Source organism: Ciconia boyciana, chromosome 2, assembly GCF_034638445.1.
Source record: "Ciconia boyciana chromosome 2, ASM3463844v1, whole genome shotgun sequence".
NCBI lineage: Eukaryota > Metazoa > Chordata > Aves > Ciconiiformes > Ciconiidae > Ciconia > Ciconia boyciana.
The window spans coordinates 87,338,063-87,363,082 of record NC_132935.1 but is presented as its reverse complement, the minus strand read 5'-3'; the positions used below and the strand labels follow the sequence as shown (position 1 = coordinate 87,363,082).

The following is a 25,020-nucleotide window of genomic DNA, read 5'->3' as shown; positions in this document are numbered from 1 at the left end:
AACTTACTCACAATGTTCTCCCTATCTGGATAACCTTTATATTCCTAACTAGTTTGCTTTCTATGTCATAGTGTTTGTATCTGCAGGTAGAGTAGCAGGGATTTTGGACACTAGAGACTGAATGCATTTCAACTTACATTTTCTCTTCTCTGTTTACTTTCAGGATTTAGATACTATGTACAGTTCAGAGATGAGTTGCTGGGAAGTGCTTGGCTGCATCAGCAACTAGAGACATAAAAAGCAAGTCAAGAAAAACAAAACTGTAGACTCCATCGCTGACCAGCTTGAAGAGCATCAGCAGTGGAGAACTATGACAATACAGCAAGTCCTATTACTTCTGCTGCTCTGGATGTGGCTGCTGCATCCCTGCCATACAGAAATGCTGTTCAGAAGGACTCCTGATCTCAGACCCAAAAGCTTTGGGGGACGTGCATCAGGGAATGATGGAAAAGCAATTCACCGCCAAAAGCGAGGCTGGATGTGGAACCAGTTTTTCCTTTTAGAGGAATACACAGGATCTGATTACCAGTATGTAGGCAAGGTAGGTTTCTCATTAAGATTTCTGTATAATTGTCAAGTTTACTTCTCTTTCTACAAAGCCCTAGTTTCTATGTTTTAGTCTAATGCGTAAGAAGCAGATTTCCAGGTACTATATACATATCGTTTGTCCTGCTAGAATCACTAAATTAATATTGCTAGTTAAAGTTCTTCAGAAATATTTGAATTAAAGAAATGAAGATATCTTTGACAAATTTGTTTTCTTCCTACCTAACATCGTTCCTACCAGCAGCCCACTCAGTATCTCTTCTGTATCAAAACATAATATTTTATAATTAATTATAAAATTATTTTTCAACTCTTTCTTTTTGAATATTTCATGTTTCATAGAAGATAAAGCATTCTTTTCATGTGTTTATGTTTGAAGAATGCAACCTATTTTAAAGAAAAAATATTCTTCCACTTTAATGCTCCCTGAATTTCAGTAAACTGCAGTGAGTAAAATTCATTGACAACCATATGATAGAAATGAGGGTGGTTAGGAAGTGAACTACAATAGAAGTCAACAGAACTGCACATCTGACTGTGTAGCATACTAGATGCATACATCAAGGACACTGGAAGTGTCTTTGTCGTGATTTAAACCCAGTTGGCAACTAAGTACCACACAGCCACTCACTCACCCTCCCCACCCCGCCCCGCTGGGATGGGGGAGAGAATCGGAAAAAAAATAAAAGCCATGGGTTGAGATAAAGACAGTTTAATAGGACAGCAGAGGAAGAGAAAATAATAATAATAATAATAATAATAAAATGTACAAAACAAGTGATGCACAATGCAATTGCTCACCACCCACTGACTGATGCCCATCCCATCCCTGAGCAGTGATCGCTGCCCCCTGGCCAACTCGCCCCAGTCTATATACTGAGCTTGACATCATATGGTATGGAATAGCTGATCAGCCAGTTTAGGTCAGCTGTCCTGGCTGGGTCCTCTCCCAGCTTCTTGTGCACCTGGCAGAGCATGGGAAGCTGAAAAGTCCTTGAGTAGTGTAAGCACTGCTTAGCAACAACTAAAACATCCGCGTGTTGTCACATTATTCTCACGCTAAATCCAAAACACAGCACTATACCAGCTACTGGAAAGAAAATTAACTATCCCAGCTGAAACCAGGACAACTTTAAATTATTTTCAGTTCACGGTTATGTTTTGCCATGTGATTTATTGAAAAATATATAACTTATAATGCCACAATAATATTCAAACAGGTACAGGTTAATTCAGGTTAATTCAAAACGATAATTTGCTTGAAAGTGGAAGTTAGTGTCAGCAGTAATGGGTACCAGTTAACACCAATGGTTGCTAACTGTGTACATAAACACAGAAATTTCATTTTCTATAATCCAGATTTTCATTTTTTACATGGTTTTGAACTTGTAAAATACTGCAGAGAAATACTGATGTTGAAAATCACAGAATCACAGAATAGTTGAGGTTGTAAGGCATCTCTGGATATCTTCTAGCCCAACCTCCCTGCTCAAAGCAAGGTCAGCTAGAGCTTGCTCAGGACTATGTCCAGTCAGGTTTTAAATACCTCCAAAGGTGGATACTCCACGATTTCTCCAGGCAACCTGTTCAAGTGTTTGACCACCTGCTCAGTAAAAAGTTTGTTCCTATATTTAAAGGGAATTTCCTGTATTTCAGTGTGTGCCTATTGCCTCTTGTCCTGTCACTGGGTACCACTGAAAAGAGACTGGGTCTGTCTCCCTCACTCCTTCCAATTAGGTATTTATATACCTTAATAAGGCCCCTGCTGAGCCTTCTCTTCTCCAGGCTGAACAGTCTCAGCTCTCTCAGCCCCTCCTCATCTGAAAAATGCTCCCGTCCCTTAATCACCTTAGTGGCCTTTTACTGGACTCTCTCCAGTAGCTCCATATCTCTCTTCTACTGGGGAGCCCAGAACCAGACAGAGGACTCCAGATGTGTCTCACCAGGGCAGAGCAGAGAGGAAGGATCATGTCTCTTGATCTCCTGGCGATGCTTTTCCTAATGGACTCCAGGGTGCTGTTGACCTTTGCTGCAAGGGCACATTGCTTGCTCATGGTCAGCTTGCTGTCCACAAGGAGCGCAAGCTCTCTGCAAAACTGCTTTCCAGCCAGCTGGTGCCCAGCATATACTGGTGCATGGGATTATTATATTATAAAACATTTCTTCAAAGGATTAAGAATGTTGGGTGATTTGAGAAAGGAAATTCTTGTTAAAATTTACGAAATATGAATACTAAGTAAAAATTTAAAAGTGCAAGCTTATGAATGAGTAAACTGCCTTTTTGTTTCCACTTTTTATTTGTTGCTTTGAGTTTGTAACTTTATCACTAGCATTTGAATGATACAGCCATTTCCAAAGCATGTTGAGAGCCTTGTAAATAGTCCCTATATTTCATACACTTATCAAATGTAAAATCATGCCTCCCAAGTGTTCCAAAGTATCTAGGACAGTTCCTCTGTCCAGGCCAGACTGATAGCTTATGAAAATTGACCTTGCCCACAAAATAAGAAGTGTCACTGTATCAAAACACTATGCTATTGTATTCGGAAGTGTATTGCTCCCAGAACTCCCAGGAAATAAATAGCTTTGCAGGGCACCCTGAATTTCAAATTATTTAGGCTCCTTCAGAATCCTGAAGTACTTTTTTTTATTGTATATTTTTGAATATTTATGATCCCAAATCGTAAAGTGTGAGTGGTGTAACTTAATAATTTTCTTCCAGTCATGATGAGTGAATGAAGACTCTTTAGAGGAAAAAGGGTTAACATTTTTATAGGCTAACTCATCTGCATTAGAAAAAGAGAGAGATGTTGATAAACACAGAACTACTTTGGCTGAGAGAAAATAAGCATTTGCAAACGGGAAGTGATAAGTAAAGATAAGTAAAATAGCAAGTAAAGAGTACAGAACTGAGAAGAAACTTGAGGAGCAGTTAAGACTGCACTTTCATCTTTTTTTTATTTGGTTAGAGCAAAACAGTTGCTAATTTGAGCAAGCAAATTTAAAATTAACCTGAGTATATAAAGTTGCCCTATAGTAATTTTCTGACAAGTTTGGGAAAAGTGTAGAAAACACATGAAAAATGAAGAGTATTTTAGCATAGCATTCGCACAGGGATAGTTTTACATGAAAGAAGCAAAAGGAAACAGAGATTATACATGGAGCTAAAAATTGATTGTTACTCTAATTAATGTTTTAACAGTCTCATAGTTCAAATTCTCACATTATTAGAGAAGAAAAAAATTAATGATTAAAATCATAGTACATAGACTTTATAGTAGCTATCTCTTTTCCCTGGTGTTGCATTCACCTTTCCAAAGGCCACCTGGGTTGTATAGTCAAAACATTTTAGGATGTTTCCTTTTATCTGACTTTATCCAAAGCCAAAATGATTTGGATAGGTGGGTGACATAAAATGCCACCTTCTTGTTTATTTCTCTGCAACACGTTTGGAGATGATGTTTGGAAATTATGTGAGATAGTAAGAGCACAAGTTAGAACTCAATGATTTGTGGTCAATGACTAGGACAGAATGTTTGTCATGGAGAGGTTTCAGTCAAAAGTACTAAGTACTAAGTGTGATTTTTAAAATTGACAATAATAGTTAGATGACAAACATGCTAATGAAATGATCAGCAGAAATTCCAAAACTGAGGCTACCAGATTCTTCCAGATTTGTGATTTACATCTGCTTGCTTTCTGAGCTCATGATTGATATATTTTTTCTTGTTTCTTATCCTGCATCCATATATCTGTCAAGGGAGCTTGAAAACTGTTGAATACCACATTACTCTTGAAAACAGTGTCTACAATTCACAATGCAAGTTATGCATTCATTTATTCACTGTTTAAGTCAGCTTGAGAAGGTTCTACTAGAATAATATGATGGAAATGAGATTCAATGAATGAATGGGATACGTAATCCAGTAACAGCTGAAGAGTTCCTTGTTTAAGTCAATCATGCTTGTGAAATGGTGGCAAAGTACATATTGACTGATTATGGACATTCACTGGGTGCTTCAGGTCAGTACTTATTATTTTTATAAGACAGGAGGATGGTCATCCTTTCCTTCATGTAATATACAGCATCCTGAGAGTAGAAATCAAAACTATATAAGTGAATTTTGTATATGCAGAAACTCTAATAATAATTACAACAGTAGTTTCTAGTAAAGGTTGAAGCCATAAAAGAGCAGTGTGGGAAACCAGACCTATATATGTATTACACAATTTATCTTTGAGCTATCTTTGCAAAAACATACTAGAAACCAGTAATTCTGAGAAAAGGTACTTCTCCCAGTTTCAGAGAAACAATGCAGGGATAGTAAAAAATAAGCTTAAACCTCATACCAGAAAAGACATTTTATTCATATTTGGGGTTAGACTTATGGTTAATACTTTCTTTATGTCTTTTTCTGTGCAGAAAGTCTATGTATGCTCTGTTATTCTTTCTTAACATCCTGAAAGCTGATTCATAATTTTTATTTCTTTTTGTTAGTACATAGTTTCGAGGCCCATTTGTTATTTTTCAAATAAAGTGGTACAATTACAAAGTATTACACATTTTCAAACTTGTTCTGAAAAACTTAAATTTGAGTATATCCAGTAAAAACATATTTCTTTTAAATCTAAAAATTATACTCTAATAGCTATCACCTAAAGGAAGCACTACTGTGTACCAACAGTGTTTTAATTCACAGTCATTCAAAAATAAATTTACAAATAAATTCTTCATCCACATTAAAGTTTATTTTCCTTCCTTATTATTTTGCCAGATCTTGCCATTTGTTTCATTCTTGCAGATATTTTTCCCACTTTGCTTTCTGAGATAGGTAGTGGCCTTTTCCAGCAATTTTCATCACAGTAGTTTTATTGCATAAAGGATCAACTGACATGAATTTTTCAGTACTTTGAGTAAAATTCTTAGTTACACTGCAGTGTTTTTTAGTATCTCAGAAGATAATTTATCATATATTTACACATACATTTATATATAATTTTGCGTGTGCCATATTAGAACTGTTACCAGAAAGGATTATCCTGGCAGTATTCATAATTGCATGCTTCTAAGTGCACACATTATCCTTGATGGCATAAAGAGCAGAATATGTCAACCTCAGTTCCTTTCTGTTCGAGAACTCCAATACAGACAGGATTCTGAGGAAAGGACGTGGAGCAACATATGCATACATGACACAACAGTTACTGGTTCGTAGCCTCTTTTCCTTTTAGTAACTATCTGTGTCTATTAACACTGTGTTATACCACAGAACTGGTACCTGAAGGAGGGTCCCACACCCTTAACTCGATAAAGCCTTAAAGACAGCTATCCCAAAAGTGGCATTGCTTTTAGACACCTCAGCAAGAGCTTAGTGTGTAACAAAATTGTGAATGGAGCCCAGGACGGCTTACCACCCACTCATAAAGATGAAAAGTAGGGAAGCCTCAGATGTTGCCTGTACTCTACTTAAATGTATATGTATTGGAATTAAATACACTGTTTTAAGTTGGTATTGCTAGTATTCCTTCATATTAGTACTGTTAGTATTGATTAGTAATGCTTCATATAGTCCATAATCCAATGAGAAATATTTTACATAGAATTTGGCAACAACAGAGGTAGAGAGATGCATTTTCCTGAAAGTCCATGTTATGTCAACATAAAAGAATAAAGATTAGCTAACGTTAGATGCACATAGAGTTGTCACTGTTGGAGAAACAGTCAGTTTTAAGAAAATATTAAACAAAATAATTTCCTGAAAGAAATGAAAGCCAGAAACCATCCTGGGGAGGAATTTTGAATGGACTTTTCTTTCTGATGCAGCAGCCACCAAAAATACTGGTTTTAGAGAGGTTAATACAAAAGAGCATGTTGTCTTGATTTCAAAGGGTTTGCCATCAAGTGGGTAAAAAAAAAAAAGATCCCAATGAAATGTTGCTGTTGTAGTGGTAAGATGAAGACTTAACAAACCCTTTTAAAAACTTCTGTACTTTGATTCCTGAAGAGTGTTTCTACCATAGCTCTTTCTTTTGTAAAGACCTTTGGTGTCATGAGATACTAAAGAGTAGGATTTTTAATTGAAAGTACTCATATGCAGGCATAATATTTGATGTGAAGGTCATCATAAAATGCATTCCTTTCAGGCGAAGAGAATCTGTGGCACTGAAGTTCTGTAGAGGTTGAATTCTCAGCTGGAGCGGATTCTTGTGACAGGGATCAATAAAGAAGAATGGAAAGGGAGGAAAGATATTCTGCAACTGAATAAATTAATTGTGATCTGCTGTGTCTAGGACTCAGCTGCCAAGGTGAAAGAGGGCAGCTTGTCCTTTCACAGTTTCCACTTGGGATTTTTTGCTGTAACTCTACTGGATACAAAAAGCAAGTTGTTCACAGCTGTGTATCTTCAAAAATCTTGTCTCATTGAAGATACTGCAGTGTGGTGGAGTCAACACTTGAGGGACAATAACATTTAGAAAATTATTTCTTTCTCAGCAAGACTTAACACATGGGCTGTGAATGGGGTTATTTAAGGCACCAATTTATGGCAAGGATATGAAAGCTTGTGTTTGGGGGTACATGTATGGGCTCCTAGATATTTCAACACAGGTCGAGAGTATCAGAGTGAAATATGCTTTAATTCCTTTTCTTTTTGAAGGACTGGTTCTTTTCTACCTCTTCTTGTAGTCCAGAACACAGGAACTGTGATGCCTTCTCAAAACACATGGTACAACCATTGTTTTTCCATAACATCAGAGGCATCAAAAGCTTCCTGTAAGGTTGTCCTGGAGGCTGATTGATTCTCAGTGAGTGCTGAGATTAAATTCTTTCCCAAACTCTGGGAAAGATCCAGCTTAGTAGGGAGTTTATAACTACAACTGGTTAGATTCATCATTTACTCTAAATTGAAGCATGCAGAGGGTTTATATTTTCTGTTTGCAAAAGGACTGTTCCTTTGGAAACCTCGGTGTATGTTGGAGTCTCTGACTTCTTGCTTCATTAAACAGCAGCAGAAGGCACAGGTGGCAAAGAGCTGACCTGGCTGAATAATAAGTTTTTATTCCCATAAAGAATGAATTATTTGTTAGCTGCTGTACTGCTTGTATCCTTACAAGACACTGGGGTTTGCTGGATGACACAGGACAGAATTTACAGACAGTTGTTAAGGAATGTGAAGGCTTTGTAATATCCACCAGTCTTTTAGTGAAGACTGAAGAAGCCACAGTTGCTGTGTGCCTGAATCCAAAGCCAGATATATTTGTTCAAAGGCTGTGGATTCCCAGCTCTGAACAGATGTCTGTGCATAAGAGTTTCTTAAAATTGTTGTCTGGTCACAAGGGAAGAAGGGCTGGGTCATCTGCGTAGGGCATACTGAGGGCATACTCAACCGAACTGCTAAAGGAGATGATCCCCAGTGTCCAAATTATCTGATGGTAATTTTGGACTGATGTGCCAGGCACTGTAAATGAAAGACCTAAGTGAGCATTCCCAGTTGCCTCTTTAGACTGGCAAATCTTGAAAAGGGTGAGGAAGAACAGAGACCTACAGTGAAACTCCTGTGCTTCACAGTGGACTAGTACTGGAATGGATTACTGTCCTTGTAGACTTTTTTTTAGGAGTGCAGGCCGCATCCAACAGAGCTGAGGGTAGATGTTCCAAGGCAGTTTCGCCCTTCTTGGGGAGTTCAGTGTCAGTATTTGTTCTGTTAAGGAGAAATGCTGAATGTGTTGAATGCCTCTCTGCTTAAAATCTGTCCTTAAAGACCAATCAGGCAGGCTGATTTGGGATTGTCCTTTTTCTTTAAAATGGTACAGTCAATAGGACTGTTCATCCAACCAGAACCACCTAGCACTGCAAGAGGCATGTTTCATAAAAACAGTGGGGCCTCATCAGATGCTGGCAGCTCAAACTGTCAAGTGAGGTAATAGAGGAGACACAACACACATTGGGGAAGGAAGAAAGGAAGGAAGGAAGGAAGAAAAGGAAGGAAGGAAGAAAAGGAAGGAAGGAAGAAAAGGAAGGAAGGAAGAAAAGGAAGGAAGAAAGGAAGGAAGGAAGAAAGGAAGGAAGGAAGAAAGGAAGGAAGGAAGAAAGGAAGGAAGGAAGGAAGAAAAACAAAGGAAGGAAGGAAGAAACAAAGGAAGGAAGAAACAAAGGAAGGAAGGATGGATATAGGCAAGGATAGCAAAATGAAATCAAAAAACCTAAAAAGATGAAAAAGTAGGCTAAATAACAACGGGGTCATTCAAACTGTAGCTTAGCAGAGAAGATCTATCTTGACAGAACTGAAAGGCAGCATGTCTTTTATTTTTATTACTGTATGAGTTGGACATAAGGGAAAGAGGTCAGAGCATGCCAATGCCTGTATGGGTGCTGCTAGGGAAAAACTGGCTAACAGCACTAATCTAGTTGTAATCAAATGGATATGTCTTCTTTACCAACTGGTATGGTGAAAAGAGGGGAAGCACCATGGTTCCAGGTTTGTATCTGCATCAAGTCTTCACTGTCAATGAAGTCTGTGCCAGTCCCAGGCTCACATCATGTATCCACACATAGCTAATTGCCAGAGGACCTTGAGTCATATTGCAAGTGATGCCCTGGTGAACAAAGTGAACCATGGTCCCAAGAAGACAGAAACCACTCTCTGAGACTGCAAGACTCCAAATTGAGAAGCAAGGCAAACCACATACATAAAAAAGAACTGTAAGACACTAAATTGCTTGGGTAGACACATCTATGTCTGGGGTATACACATCTATGTCTTAGGTAGACACATGTAAATGTGCTTGTAGACAATAGCTTGAAGTTAAACACTAAGCTTAGTCCAGAACCTTTTTCACTTCCATGGGTATGGTTTTATACATAGTTTGCATAATTGTAAAAGTCATGATAACTGGAAGAGTTATAGTGAATGAAATGGGATATCATCCCTAAAAGTTATATTTGCTCAAGCAAATGCTAATTTGATAATCTGTTCTTATTTCTCCTTGGCCTCTATAGGACCATAAATATTATTTAGTTTAACACTGTTAATGGTCTTTCATTGAAATTCAAAGCATGGAAGTGGCAATAGATCCTGAAAAACATGAGGTGGTTTTAATCATTATTCCCTTTTTCCCCTTAAGGAAAACAAACTAAAACTGCATGCCATTTCTTGTAGGAGGTGCAAAGTAGAGGAAGCTGCTCATTGAAATAGGTCTTGAAACATTAAATTCTGCGGAACAGAGTTATTAATCAGTTGAAAATTAAATGTTCTAGTTCTTCCTGACCAAAATGACCCTTTGCAGACAATTAAAAGCACTTTGTTTCAAGCATGGCTTTTACATACTACTACTGGTATGTTTAACTTCTGAGGTAAAGCACTAAAACCTATTTCCTATTTGCTATCATGTGTCACGGGCAGCGTTTTGCCCTTCCTTCCCCAGGCTTTCCCCGAGGCGCCCGCCCGTGGCTGAGGGGCTCAGCTGTGCCCTGCGGTGGGGCCGTTGGAGCCGGCTGGAACCGGCTGCGTCCGGCACGGGGCAGCCCTGGCCGCTCCTCACAGGGGCCGCCCCTGCAGAGCCCCCCACACTGCTGCTGCTGCTGCTGCCGCTGCCTGCACCTGGGCACCTGCACTCTAAATGATAACATACTTAGCTCATGTATCTTAAAACATTTTTTTTGTTATTTCCTTTTCCATGTGTCAATACATCTCAGTATTGTAGAATCATACACTATGCTCATACTTAATTTTAATCTGCTGTGAGTGCTTCACAAATAACACTTTCAAAACAGTGTGGGGGTTTCACTTCATGATTTTCTACAACCATCTAATTACTTTCATGTGCTTACCCCTTATGCAAATACTTTTCAACTCTACTCAGAAAGTAATGCAAATATGAGTAGGGACTAGTAACTGAATATTGTTTCCTCTTTTTCTGTCAAGTAACTGGAAGCTACATCTAATGGTGTTCAGTGCTATAAGGTAGTATGGTAAATGCAAGCCCCTGGGAATGTATGAATGGTTTAATGAATACTTGCTAGTTTTTGATACAAGAGTGAAGAAGATTATTCAACTTCTCCATTTTACTTTTTTTACACTTTGATACTTGAGTGCAAGCCATTTAACAATATACTCCATTTTTGTTTTCAAAGAAGAATCAAAGCAGGTGCATTGTGACCATAATTTAGAATTAGAACCTGGGAACTCAAACTGTGACATAATATGTCAGAGAGATTTTGTGTGTGTTTGTGTTTTGTTTTGATAAGCACACTTTAAGTTGCAGCTAAGGCAGACTTTCTTTTCTGAGTGCAGGAGATGTCTACAACAGTAGCGGTGGTAGTTACAACATAAATAATTCATGGCATAAAGGCTTGGTTCTGGTGTGAATTTGATGAGAAGTTAAGTTATAATGAGACTGAGTGGTCAGTATGGTCCTACTAGCCACTGGGGTAGGTTTCCTGCCACTGCCTTTCTCAGTCTCTGAGAAAACTATTTTAAATTGTTTGACTTTTTTTTTTTTTCCCTCCCTAATAATCCCAATAGCAGTGATCTGCCATTTTGAAACTTTGTGCAAGCACAAAGTGCAATAGCATTAATCAGTGGTCGGGAAGATTTAGAGAGAAGATAGTCTAAGTTACGGGCATCCTTCCAGCAGGTGTAAAATCACCAGTGAGATGCATGTTGCTGCCTTCACAGAGAAGAGTTATAGCTCTCTTGGGTGGTTTCCAAACACTGAGTTTGTACATGGTTATGCATTGCACTTAAAATGGCATCATGCTTCAAAATAGGAAACAGGGAAGCAGTTTAGTCTGAACTCTCCAGCTCCTTTCAGTTCAATTTATCTTTCAATTTTAAAATTGTATTTGCTTGTCACAAAAAGATACTCCAGAAAGGAAAGAACTGATAAAACTGAAATGATTTATATTCAAAGCTGTAGCTCAGGAAAAGTTGAGTCCATCACAGTACATTCATTCACTCAAGGAATTAAAAAACATAATAGAAAAAGGAGCTTTAGAAATGTTTGACCTACACCTTGTTTGAAATGATAAAAGTATAAATAGCCAATAGTTTCAACAGCAATTCAAAGGCTGATGCTTTAGGGGCTTTTTTTTTCCTGTCTTGATTTTTTTTTTTAATCAGATGCAGATGACCTTTTAAATATCCTATATACACAGATAGCAAGGAAGAGCCGGGGGTAATACTGAGGCAAAATCAGTGACTTGCAACAAAATACCCATGAGGGAGAGAGTTCTAAGAAGTTAAAAGTTGATGTTTACCCTTTAAAATGTCTTCCTGCTGGAAGCTTTTCCTTATATTTATGAGTGCTTTTGTCTTTGAAGATAATTAAAAATAAGCTGAACCAAAAAGGCTGTAATGGCAAGTACTTTCAAACCCTCCAATGCCTTCTGTTTTGAGGCAGTAAGTATCTATACAGTCAATGTATCTGAAGTCCCTGGCAGACAGTAGGATTTGTTTGCAGGACTAAGCAAACATCATTGTTCAACTCATTTGTGTTGCTTCCTCAAACTAAATTATTTCTGTTTCCTAGTCTTTTAACAGCTATTTACTTGAGAGTGTTAAAGGACTGGACCACTGAGGGGGAAAATTGCCCTCTAATTTGATAATATTTTGGTCTGTAGCAATTTTAAATGTGCAGCCATAGGTGAGTTCATATACTCTTCACGTCTGAGAACAGAAGCTGTCTTGTTTTCATTTCAAAGAGCCAATTCACATATCATCCAGTTGCCTGAAATGGATGTGCAAGGTACTTTACATGTCTGAACACACCTAAAAACTTAGAAGGGCATTAATGAATAATTAGATGGCCTGGCATGCTAAAGGGCATGTCCAAACAGACAGTAGACAAGCATCTAGATGGAAAATATGAGCTGAAAGAAGGAACTTTATGTTCTGGGATATTCATGATATTGTAGTTTTGAAAACTATATAGTTGCAAAGATTACTGCCTGCACTGTAAGAATCAGATGGCTGGGCACACAAAATTTCTGTGGGAAAAAATTCTGGATACTTTCAAGAATATAAAAAAATTGAAGAAAACCTCAGTGCTCAATTGCAATTCTGTTTTATTTCTTCCGTTCCCGTTTTCAGAGTTGTAGAAAAGCCTTACTCCTTCATATTGGCTTACACTGATACTCTGTGCCTTTCTTCTATTTCCTACATCTCTGGTATTCAGTCCAGTTATGCTACCTGGATGTAGTATTATTGTTTTACACTCAGTGCAGACCCACACCAAATTAACTTTTCTTGGGTCATTTTTATTTAGTCAAAAGTGTAGGTGCTCTCTCTGCTTTTGAACTTCCTTCGAGCCTTCCTTTCCTTTCAGCTTGCCTACATCTATATCTCAAAGCAGTGGTGGGAAGACATGAACATATTAAGTTTCCTCTTGATATAAAGTTCGAGGTAATCATACTGTCCTTCATTGCCAATATTTTGGTGACTTCTGTTGGTTTTTTTATTACCCAAAGAATGGATGTCCTTTCGTAATAATTCTCAAGCAAATGACATTTATTAAGACAAAAAGGTTGGAAATAGAGGTTGGACTTGATGATTTGAAATATTTTACGGTGAAACTGTAGTGGGAAAAAAAAACCAAACCAACAAAACCAAAAACCTACTTTGTAGAAGAACTTGGAAGATTGCCATTCTGAGTATTTTGTAAGGTGGCTACATGATACAGTAGAGAAGATCATGCAGAATACTTTGTCTCTTCCTCATCCAAAAACAGCTGAGTAAAGAAGCAACCTCTCTTTCTTCCCATTTAGTTTATAAACTGGTTTATGTTATGAAATGTTTTTCTGGGTTTTCTTTGTAAAAAGTTTTAATAGTTTTTTGTAATTATATCTAATTTAGAAGTTTATATGCTATAATACAGCGATTAGTAGGATAAATTACACTTGATATGCAGAGACATTAAGTAGTAATAAAGATTTCTTCCTTCTGTATTAAGAACCCCATCTTCCAATGCGAACTTCTACATATCCTTTTTTGAGGTATGGCATTTGATGTAAAATACGAATAAATTAAAATTTCTGAGTCTCCATGTTTATGATTGCTAATTCCACTACAAATGGGATCTTTAGGAAGTGGAAATATTTAAGAAATATTATTTTGGAGTGAATATAATAATTAACAACTATTACTACCTAGGTAATCAATGTTATAAATTATCTAGCTTAATACTAAATGATAAAAATTATATTGATATTTTAAATTTTGACAGTGAGAATAATGACTAATGCAGTTGTGTAAGAGATGAAGTAAACAGGGAGAAAAAATGAAAGTTCTATATAAATTTTGTATTTTAAAGACTAGGAATTTAAAGAAATGTCATGAAACAATCCATTCTGAGGAAGGAAACAGAAAAGATAGATAGGGTAATGCAGTGTTCCAGGCCATGTTACTAAAATTTAGGAAAACGTTTAATGAAGTGGAAGTACTTTTGAAATGCTAAATTAATGTGACAAATAGAATATATGAGCTTCAGGAGAGGCTAAATGGATACAGCCAAATAGCAAATAAATACAACTATGAGGGGACAGAGCCAGGAAAGATACAGGACTTTTGTAAATGGTATTAACTTTTTTACTTGTAAAATTTCACAGAACTCTCCACTCCTTTACTTCTTTAAAAATATCTGTCATTTGTAAGAACTACTGTGCCGGAATATGGCCACATTTTTACACAGTGATGCTACTGAGGATGCCAGCTCCACATAGGATTCCTCAGAGGACTTAGAAATACCTTTAGCAATCAGCAGGATGTCTTAGGTCATTCAAAAAGGATGAGTCTGCTATATAAATAATACAGTTGGAAGATAGGGAAACTGATTGCTTAATTATCTCTTTAGTTAGGTCAGGTTATGTGACAGACCATTCTCTATTTGTCAGGAGTGGCATGTTTTCTAGTAAAAGACAAGTAAAATAAATGTAATAGCTGGAGGACTACTGAGTGGTGTGACACTGAAAAGAGCTGCATGGCATTAATCAAGGCTTATCATTTAAGAATAATGGTAGAGATTTCAGTAATATTGATCTATTTGCTAGGAAGGGATAAGGACGTACTATAGAAAACAAAGTCACTGAAGGAGCAAGGAATACTGTTTCAAGTGCCATGTAAGACTGTGTACCATAAAAGAGGATTAGGAAGTTTTCTAGGAATAGTGTACAATACTTTTTATTGACAAAAGAAGAAAGTAGGAGGTAATAGTGCACAAGGCAAGAACTAAAGCTTCATGAAACTGGGCCTAATTCTGGAAAAAAGAGAATGCAAAAGCTCCCTGTGGTTCTATAGACCAAACAAAAAGAATAGAGGGTTTCGGTATAAATGGTAAAGCAGTAATTTATGCCAAACCAAGCAGAGTTAAAAAAAAAATCCTACAAAGAAAACCCAAACACCAATAGCATAACCAATATAGTATATTTTATTGGAAATTATGGAAAAGGAGATTAGGTAAAGAGTGCTTCTGATGTCTTACAAATGCCAGCAAATGTCATAGAAGCTTTATGGAAATATTAACTGAGCGTATCAGCTGATTACCAGAGTTCACATAAGTTAGAAATAATTTTTCATCAGTGATGTAGTACACAGAACACATTTTTGAAAACAGCAATTAACATTGCAAGGGAAAGTAATTACTATGGAGCACAGTTCTTAATCTGTAGCAGTGAAGATCAGGATGGACTTTCTGTCTCCAGTAAAAGTAGTTGAGGAATACCAGGCTAATGAGGAATACCAAGCTTGTATGTATACACACATGTGTAATGCTCTGTATGACTTGTGCCAAGATTTATATCCAAATCTGGTTATTTTGCTATCTTACAGTCTGATAGAGGAATAAACTATGCTGCTTTTGTCGGAGAAGTTTTAATTTAAATATTAATTATAGCTACCTACCCAGTCTTAATACAAAGACAATTAAATTCAGTTAAATTTCCCTATGTAATTGTAATTCCCTGTGTAACTGAGGTGCCCACAAGGTGTCTACAAGGCACCATTGTGGACAAATCCCCCAAACCCTCTCTGGGAATTCAACATGCTGGGATTCCCCTCTTAAGTGTCTGTATACTAATGCACGCGGTATGGGGAATAAATACAATGAATTAGAGATCTGCATGCAGTTTCAGGGCTGTGATCTTGTTGGGATTACAGAGATATGGAGGGATAGCTCCCATGACTGGAGTGTTGCAATGAAGGGATACAGGCTCTTTAGGAAGGACAGGAAAGGAAGACAAGGAGATGGAGTTGCCCTTTATGTGAGAGAGCAGCTAGAGTGCTTGGAGCTCTGCTGGGGATGGAAGAGGAGCCAACGGAGAGTTTATGGGTTAGTATTAAAGAGAGGACAGGCAAACGTGACATTATAGTGGGTGTCTGCTATAGGCCACCTGACCAGGAAGAACAAGTGGATGATGGCCTCTAAAGACAGATAGGAACTGCCTCACATTCACAGGCCCTGGTCCTCATGGGGGATTTCAAACACCCTGATATCTGTTGGAGAAACTACACAGCAGAACATAAGGAATCCAGGAGGTTCCTGGAGTGCACTTATAACTTCTTCCTCCAAGTGCCTGAGGAGCCAACAAGGAGAGGTATTCTGCTGGACCTCATACTCACCAAAAATGAGGGCCTCATTGAGAATGTGAAGGTCAAAGGCAGCCTTGGCTGCAGTGACCATGAGATGGTGGAGTTCAGGATCCTGAGGGGAGGGAGCAGACTGAAAAGCAAGCTCACAACCCTGGACTTCAGGAGAGCAGACTTTGGTCTCTTCAAAGATCTGCTTGGAAGAGTCCCATGGGATAAGGCCCTAGAGGGAAAAGAAGCCCACAAAAGCTGGTTAATATTCAAGGATGACCTCCTCTAAGCTCAAGAGAGCTCCAATCCAACGAATAAGAAGTCAGACAAAAATGCCAGGAGGCCTGTATGGATGAACAAGGAGCTCCTGGCCAAACTCAAACACAAAAAGGAAGCATACAGAGGGTGGAAAGCAAGGACAGGGAACCTGGGAGGAATACAGAAACATTGTCCAAGTATCCAGAGATGAAGTTAGGAAAGCTAAAGCCCTAGTGGAGTTGAATCTGGCCGCGGATATCAAAGACAACAAGAACGGCTTCTACAAGTACATAGGAGACAAAAGACAGACTAGGGGAAATGTGGACCCATTGCTCAACGAGACAGAGGACCTGGCTACACAGGACATGGAAAAGACAGAAGTACCTAATGCCACTTTTGCCTCAGTCTTTACTAGCAAGACCAGCCTTCAGAAATCCCAGGTCTCAGAGACCAGGGGGAAAGGTTGGAGCAAGGAATATGTATCCTTGGTGGAAGAGGATCAGGCCAGGGAATACTTGAGCAAACTAGACCTCCATAAGTCCATGGGCCCTGATGGGATGCACCCATGAGTGCTGAGGGAGCTGGCAGATTCATTGTAAGGCCACTCTCATTAATCTTTGACTGATCATGGTGACTGGGAGGAAAGCAAAGACTGAAGGAAAGCAAATGTCACCCCCATCTTCAAGAAGGGCAAGAAGGAGAACCTAGGGAACTACAGGCCAGTCAGCCTCACCTCGATCCTCAGGAAGGTGATGGAGCAGCTAATTCTGGAAGACATTTCCAGGCACATTAAGGACAAGAAAATTATCTGGAGTAGTCAGCATGGCTTCACCAAGGGGAATTCATACTTGACCAACTCGATAACCTTCTGTGAACTACAGGCCAGTCAGCCTCACCTTGATCCTCAGGAAGGTGATGGAGCAGCTAATTCTGGAAGCCATTTCCAGGCACATTAAGGACAAGAAAATTATCTGGAGTAGTCAGCATGGCTTCACCAAGGGGAATTCATGCTTGACCAACTCGATAACCTTCTGTGATGAAGCAAGTGGCCTGGAAGATGAAGGGAGAGCAGCGGATATTGTCTACCTGGGCTTCAGTAAGGCCTTTGACACTGTCTCCCATGAGCTCCTCATAGAGAAGCTGTTGATGTATGGGCTGGATGAGCAGACTGTGAGGTGGACTGAAAACTGGCTTAATGGTCAGGTCCAGAGGGTGCGGATCAGTGGGACAAAGTCTAGTTGAAGGCCAGTAGCTAGTGGTATATCCCAGGGATCAGTATCGGGTACAGTCCTGTTTAACATCTTCATTAATGATCTGGATGATGGGGCAGAGCGTACCCTCAGCACGTTTGCTGCTGACACCAGATTGAGAGGAGTGGCTGATGGGTCATGCTGCCATCCAGAGGGACCTGGACAGGCTGGAGAAATGGACAGGCTGGACCTGGACAGGCTGACAGGAACCTCATATAGTTCATAAAGTTCAACATAAAGTTCAACAAGGTGAAGTGCAAAGTCTTGCACTTGGGGAGAAACAAGCCCAGGCACCAAGTATATGCTGGGGGTTGACCAGCTAGAAAACAGCTTGACAGAAAAGGATTTTGGTTCTGGTGGACACCAGGCTGAACATGAGCCAGCAATGTGCCCTTGCTGCAAAGAAAGCTAATCGTATCCTTTGCCATCAGGCAAAGTATTGCCAGCAAGTCAAGGGAGATGATCCTTCCCCTCTACTCAACACTGGTGAGGCCACACCTGGAGTGCTGTGTCCCATTCTGGGCACCCCAGTACAAGAGAGACATGGACACACTGGAGAGAGTCCAGCAAAGGGCCACTAAGATGATGAAGGGACTGGAGCGTCTCTCCTATGAAGAAAGGCTGAGAGCTAGGACGGTTCAGCCTGGAGAAGAGAAGGCTCAGGGTGGGAGCGGATCTTAACGTATATAAATACCTGAAAGGAGGATGCAAAGAGGACAGAGCCAGGCTCTTTTCAGTGGTGTCCAGTGACAGGACAAGAGGCAATGGGCACAAACTGAAATACAGGAAGTTCCCTCTGAACATCAGGAAACACTTTTATCCTGTAAGAGTGACTGAGCACTGGCACAGGTTGCTCAGAGAGCTTGTGGAGTCTCCATCCTTGGAGATATTCAAAAGCTGTCTAAACACAGTCCTGGGCAACTGGCTCTAGATGGCCTTGCTTGAGCAGGGGTGGGTGGGACAAGATGACTTTCAGAGGTCCCTTCCAACCACAACCATTCTGTAATGTAATTGTCTATAGTGATTTAAACTAGAACTTCTTTACTTAGTAATTGGAATATAGATAGGATTTTTCTTGAGAATACTATTCTCTAGAATAATGGATTTCATAATTTACTAAAAGGAGAGACAAATTTGATAGGCAAATAAAAATGTGAGTTGCATTTAAGGGTTTATACATGTTCCACCTCTCTTCTCTCACAGATCTACCTTTAATACCTTGACTACCCCTGTAGGGTTATAAGATAGCAATACATCTCTCCTGGACTATGCATCTATTACTTGAACAGTCCCACTGATCTCACTGGGATATAAAATGAAGCCAGGATTGATCTAAGACATCTTTGTCCCTCATTGTTTGAAATCTTATAATACTAGATATAGCATCAGTTCAGATTCATGAGTAGTTTCCCGAGACATATGAAAAATATGTCTACTCTCTCTTTTTCCCTCTCTTCCCTTCCTCTGGGTTAAATTTAACAATAATACTGTATTATCATGGATATCACTGTTTTGGAGATTATTAAAATATCCCCTTAATGTTTTTTATTCCTTGATTCTGATATATACCCTCCACCTTAGCTGACATTTTCCACTTCCTGGGTTGACAGACATTGTCTTTCAGTTCTCTGTAATATATTTGTTGTTGCCCCTAAGTATATCTCTTCCAAAGATATGTATACTTTAGAATATTCATGAGGAGAAAATGCACACATAATAAAGGTAGAAAATCTTCACAGCTTTTACCAATTTACATGTTACAATGATTTCAGCTGGAAACAACGTTTAACATGTTTTTAAATGGCCTCCAGCAGTAGGCAAAATGAACTAAGCATCACTATTCTTAATGGTGTTCTGCATTTGTTTAAAAAAAATGCAATGCTTTTTATGTATAGTGCAAATTGTACATTAGGATATATAAAAGGTAATGCTGTTTTAATGGTTATTTTGTCAATAACTAGGCTACTTTAGGAAAACATATATAAACTATAATAAAAAAATTCTTGTTAACAAAAAAAAAACCCTAAAATTGCTTCTTAATTACCTCTTTGTTGTCATTAATGCAGAGAGCATGAGGATTAGTGGCGACTTTTCCTTAAAAAAACCCCAAAACTAAACAGACAAACCCTAAAGCTTTCAAATACATAAAAGCTGTTCTGAATTCAGTAAATGACAGATATGTGTTGTTTTAACATATTAGACTTCCCAGGCCATTCCTTGGTGGAACAGATTGATTGTTGTGGAAACTACTTAATCCTTTATACAATATTTAGTACAGATTTTTATTTTAGTCCAGAATCAGCCAAACAACATAAAACATTAAAAATATGTATGTTAAAAAAAACCCCAAGTCTGAGGAAAATCTTATCAGACATATTTCCATCCTGAGACCATAGGTTAGTGTACAGACTACTCATGAAAGTAGGAATATAGGCTTGTGCCACATCAAGCTGAGTAGGAGTAGGACCAAAGAACGTTTCTTCATTTAGTCCACTTTTTTAATGAATAGGAACCTGAACAGCAGACATAGGTCAGGATTTTATTTTTCCCTTTAACGCAATAATTCCCTTCTGCTTATTCATACCCAGTCATCTACAGGAGGTATTAGGCCAAGCTGCCAGAAAATAAGGGCACTTCAGTTTCAGTGACAGTTCTCCCCTTTCTATCTTCACCTGATATAGGGACTGTATTTATTACATTAAAATTGGAAGAGAACATGCATATTGCCTCATGCAAGAACTCTTTGGTGTATGAAATTCAATTAATCCCTAGTTTATGTTAGCTCAATGCTTGTGAGTCTTCTGGAGTGGAAGCAGCAACAGTCTAATGAAGCCGAAACTTTCTTGTTCTAGCTCTCTGAACATCAGCTAAAGACCTTGGCTTGAGGAGGGAGTTTAGTTATTGGCACATTGACTCAGTGCATCTATATAAGACTCTCTGCTGCTCATATGATGTGTCATAAAAAAAGAAACTGCCCTTCTCAGCTGAAATCCTAGAAGATTTTGTCAGTGACAGGACTTTCTACTTCTCCAGATTGTGAATCCTCCCTTTGAATAAAGGGGAGGATTCTACAATAATGGGGAAAAGATGCAAGCCTAGTGAAGAAAAAATACCTTTGCTGTATGATTAGTTTGTGGAAATTGAGAATCTTGCAGATGATATCACTTGGTAGTGATGGTTATCTTGCAGATGATATCACTTGGTACTGACGGTTGTGGGGAGCTGAGAAAATAATATTTCTAATCCTTTGATAGACATTGCTTCACCAGGGATGTGTAAAGAAACCCTAAAAATATTATTAATTTTAATTTATCTCTTACCATTTAAAATCATTGGTAGGAACAAACAAAAATTTTGAACATCAAGGAACTACTGTAATCGTCCTCGATACAAATGGTAACAATGATTTTTATCTTTCCTTTGGACAATTAATCAAGTTAAAGTAAACTAATATAATCTGAAAATGCACTGCAGACTGGAGTTTTTCATTTCTGTTTGTTGCTTCTTCTCAGAAAGCAAAAAAATTTCAGAGCACTCCTCATCTTGCATTACTTGTAATGCTTCCATTTCAGTTTGCTCTCCCTTTATCTTTCCCAGTCTCACAAAATTTTCTTTTTCAAATGTGCCTTTTTCCTTTCCACTTGTCTCTTCTTTTAAATAACACAGAATAGCACAGGAGTGGCAAATTGACAATATAACTGAGTGAGAAAATTAAATGTGTGACATGTCTCATTAAAACTTAGTGCAAATTCTTGCATCACTGAAGAGAGTTGCTTTAAACGTTACCTTAAGGATAAATTGAAATAAGTGAATCTCTTTGGTGAATAAAATCTGGCTCAAAGCCATGACAGTTAAATCTCGCAACTAAGAGAATATTGCACAGGACACGAGCTAGTCTGAAAACCTTTTAGAATAAGTGCAGCTAATGTTAAACAACTGCATCATTTAATATTTCAGTTCATGATGTTTAAAATAAATATATCCATTGTGGGAATTCTATATCAATTATTCTCTGGTGATTTCAGATGAAATCTGCCCACTGTTGTGATTATGTTTAGAGAGACTATCATTATTATTCCACAAAGTATCCAGTGAAGGCGTTAATATTTTAATACGTACTGTAGAAAACTTAGAGTGAAATTGTGAATGCTTCCATAAGTGTGTTTTGGCATCGCCCTGAAAATTTGCCCTGAAATCTGCCCTACAATTTGCCCTGAAATTTGTCCTCAGAATTAGGAGATCTAAATCTAAAAGATTTAAAACATCTAAAAACTAAAAGATAGAGTAATTCAGGAGAGTACTGAGGACTCATTGTTATTGCGATACTTGGACTAAATTGAAATGTTGACAAATATATTGCAGGAAAAGTATAAAAAACATTTTCTAGATTATACAAATAAAAATTACTATTATAAAGTAGGAGAGTAAAAATGTGTTTAGTGAGGTAATATTGGAATAGTCTCTCATTTGGTAAAGACTACAAAAAACTGTAAACTGTATTGGAAAGTCTCCTATACATAATAGCATATTAAATAAAGATAAAACCCCAACTTGAACTGAATTAATGCTTACAGTAAGAATTCAAACTAAAGGCTGGTTTGTTAATACAGTCATATTCTGGTCTCTAGTTATCTGAACACCAATCACTGAAAATTCATAGAGGGACTTCTGAATCTGAAATTCAAATAGAAATAGGTATGACAAATCTTAAAGTCTTTATCTGGTATTGTCATAAATCATTTCAAATTCCAGAAGTAGTTTGTATGATAAAATGGGTCTGACTAGCCTAATCTGCTCTCTGTTTTTCATAGTAGCATCTTCTGACTTTTTAGTGAAAATAGGATTAACACTTTGTATGCTATTAGAAAAAAGTCCACAACCTTTATATTCAATTAGGAGATTTCAGACTTGGGTGGAATTCATAGGGGGAGGGGAAAGAAAACCCACAATCCTGTAATTGGCAGGTTTGACTTTAATAATTGGAAGTCAATTAACATAGAATTCCCACGTTGTAATTTTTAAGTAATTTTAAAAACAGAATTTTTATGTTGTTCTTATAAAGTCTTCTGAAAGATGTTTTACAAAGATCTTGTACGGATCTAAAAAGATATTGAGCTGAATTTGGTTGTGGCATCTTTTCATTAACTCATTTTATTTATGGTTGCATTTATCTTGAAAAACAAGGTAATATATATTAATTAACTCCATTTTTATTGTAAATGAATAAAAAAGAAATCCATCTTTTAAAAACTGTTTTTCTCTCTGTCTTGGATTGGTAACTCACTTTGTTTTTTAAGTGTTCACATAACACTCCATTTTGTTATCCTCTCTCAATATTAATTATCTTCTGTTTAGCAATACCTTCCTTTTTAATTCATATGAAATCCTTCTCAATTTAAAAGTTTGTTCAACCAGTTTAGATAGATGACCAAATATGCAAAATTGTCTTTCACAGTAATTGCAATTACTGTATGATGAAACAGGGCTATATAAAATAAAACCAACAGACATTCTGATTTTCTATACAGTGAGAAAAATTATATATAAAGTATGTATATCACTGACAGCTGAAAAGGGAAGTATTTCTGTGGAAGAACAGCAAGAAATTCACTGAAACAAGAGTTTGCAAAATATCAGTAACAGATATGAAAACAAAACCACATCTTCACAGCTGATCATTTTGTGCAATAAAATTGCTAAATGAAACAGATGTCTCAATTTCTCAGCTTGGCTGACATGAATCACAGATGCCCATTAGCTAAAATAACTATAGGAAACACTTTATACTAAAAGTAGCACAGAAATATTTTGCAGAACTTTTTTTAATACTAGAGTAAAATGACAAAACTTTGCAGTGCTGATTGACGCACTGCTCATGCATTTCAGAGCTGGGTAAAGATTTAGTGTTCAAGGCTGTCAAGCACATAAGGTGGTCTTTAGCCATCTTGATTCCGCTAATAACATCTGTATTGAATTAAGAGCTAAGAAAATGAAATGACAGATATTCTCTTTCCTTGCTTATATATAATACACATTTTCACTCCTCCTTTAATTATGTCTGGAAGCCTTGTTCATTGTATCCATAGCTTTGTGTTTCCTGATCCCCCAAGAAGACCTTCTGCAATGTCATTCTGAACTTGAAATTTTTCCACAATAACTGTGGACTATTGTGTGTATACATAAAATTTAAATTGGATTACCAATCCAAAGTGAAATTATTAAACTTTTTTAGAAAATGCAAAGTGTTATAGCTTAAAGTGTTCTTCTAAACTATGCAGGTTGGTATTCCTTATAAATATGTTATTCTGAAGTGCAACTATCAGCTCCCTAAAAGCCTTTATGTGCATGCCTCAAAATCTTATATTCAGCTCCCTTTCCAGTCTTTTGGCTAATTTAGGTGGGAAAAAAACTATAAGGTTTGAATTTGGTGGGGGTAAGCAGTTAATGATTTTCTGAGTGGTGTAAAAAGAATATTTTTCACTTCCAAGTCAGCTTAGTAAGAATTTTTGACACACACGTAGCTACAAGAGAATGAATGGAAAACCATCAACATTAATAGTACCTTACACATTAGACAAATAAGTATGTTAAAAGATCTTTACATCCTGAATTGGATCTAAATATAGTTGTTCAATAGCTTCATATTTTGTAATGTAGGAGTTTTCTTAATTTTCTGATTTAGTTCTGTTCGCTACGCTGTGTTTGTGCTTCTAGCGCCAGGCAACAGAATGCGGTTATTTGGATTGCTAAATTATTTTACAAGTTCCTGGCGTGCTTTTATTAAATATCACTCTCCAAAACAATTTCCATGCATGATTTGTGAGTTAAATTTGGCCAGATACTATTCCTGGGAACGGTTTGCATGAGGTTATGCTATTCTGGAGATAGAGAATTTATTAGAATGGATTTTGCCAGACTCTGCTAACTGATTTCTGACTTAAAGAACAGGCACTGCAGCCTCAATGTACTGTTGTCAACTTTTGTAAGACTTTATACTACCAGATCTGACTTTGGAGAGCATATGGGAAAACTACAATGTGCCCATTTAAAGATTCCGCCCCCCAATCTTTCTTGCTCAAATGGGCCTTTATTTTATATTTCTGGTGCACATGTCTAAGGAAGAGCAGCCTCCTATAACTGCTCTTCACCACTCTGCTGTGAAAATATTGTATCTAGTTGTCATGGACCACCAGTGAGCTCTTAGGACCAAAACGTTTTCAAAGATAAGGTGGTATCCTAGGAAGACCTGGAGAAGAAAACACTTAAAAGGCTTTTGAGGACTAGTTACACTAAATGACATTATGAAATGGGCCACAGCCTGCAAGATACTGTCCAGTCCCCTAAACAGAATGTTACTTAGACGGGTGAAAGGTCACAACTTTAATGGGCCATCAAGA

The 25,020-nt window shown here is 37.7% G+C and overlaps 1 protein-coding gene across 1 annotated transcript in view; it reads left to right on the top strand.

The window, feature by feature from the left end:
* Positions 1 to 310: 310 nt before the first annotated feature.
* The window catches only part of CDH10 (cadherin 10), a 65,355-nt gene continuing 40,645 nt past the window's right edge, over positions 311 to 25,020 (top strand). Inside the window, exon 1 of the mRNA XM_072851358.1 lies at positions 311 to 541. Within this exon, the coding sequence (XP_072707459.1) occupies positions 311 to 541 (231 nt within the window). The remainder of the gene's footprint in view (positions 542 to 25,020) is intronic.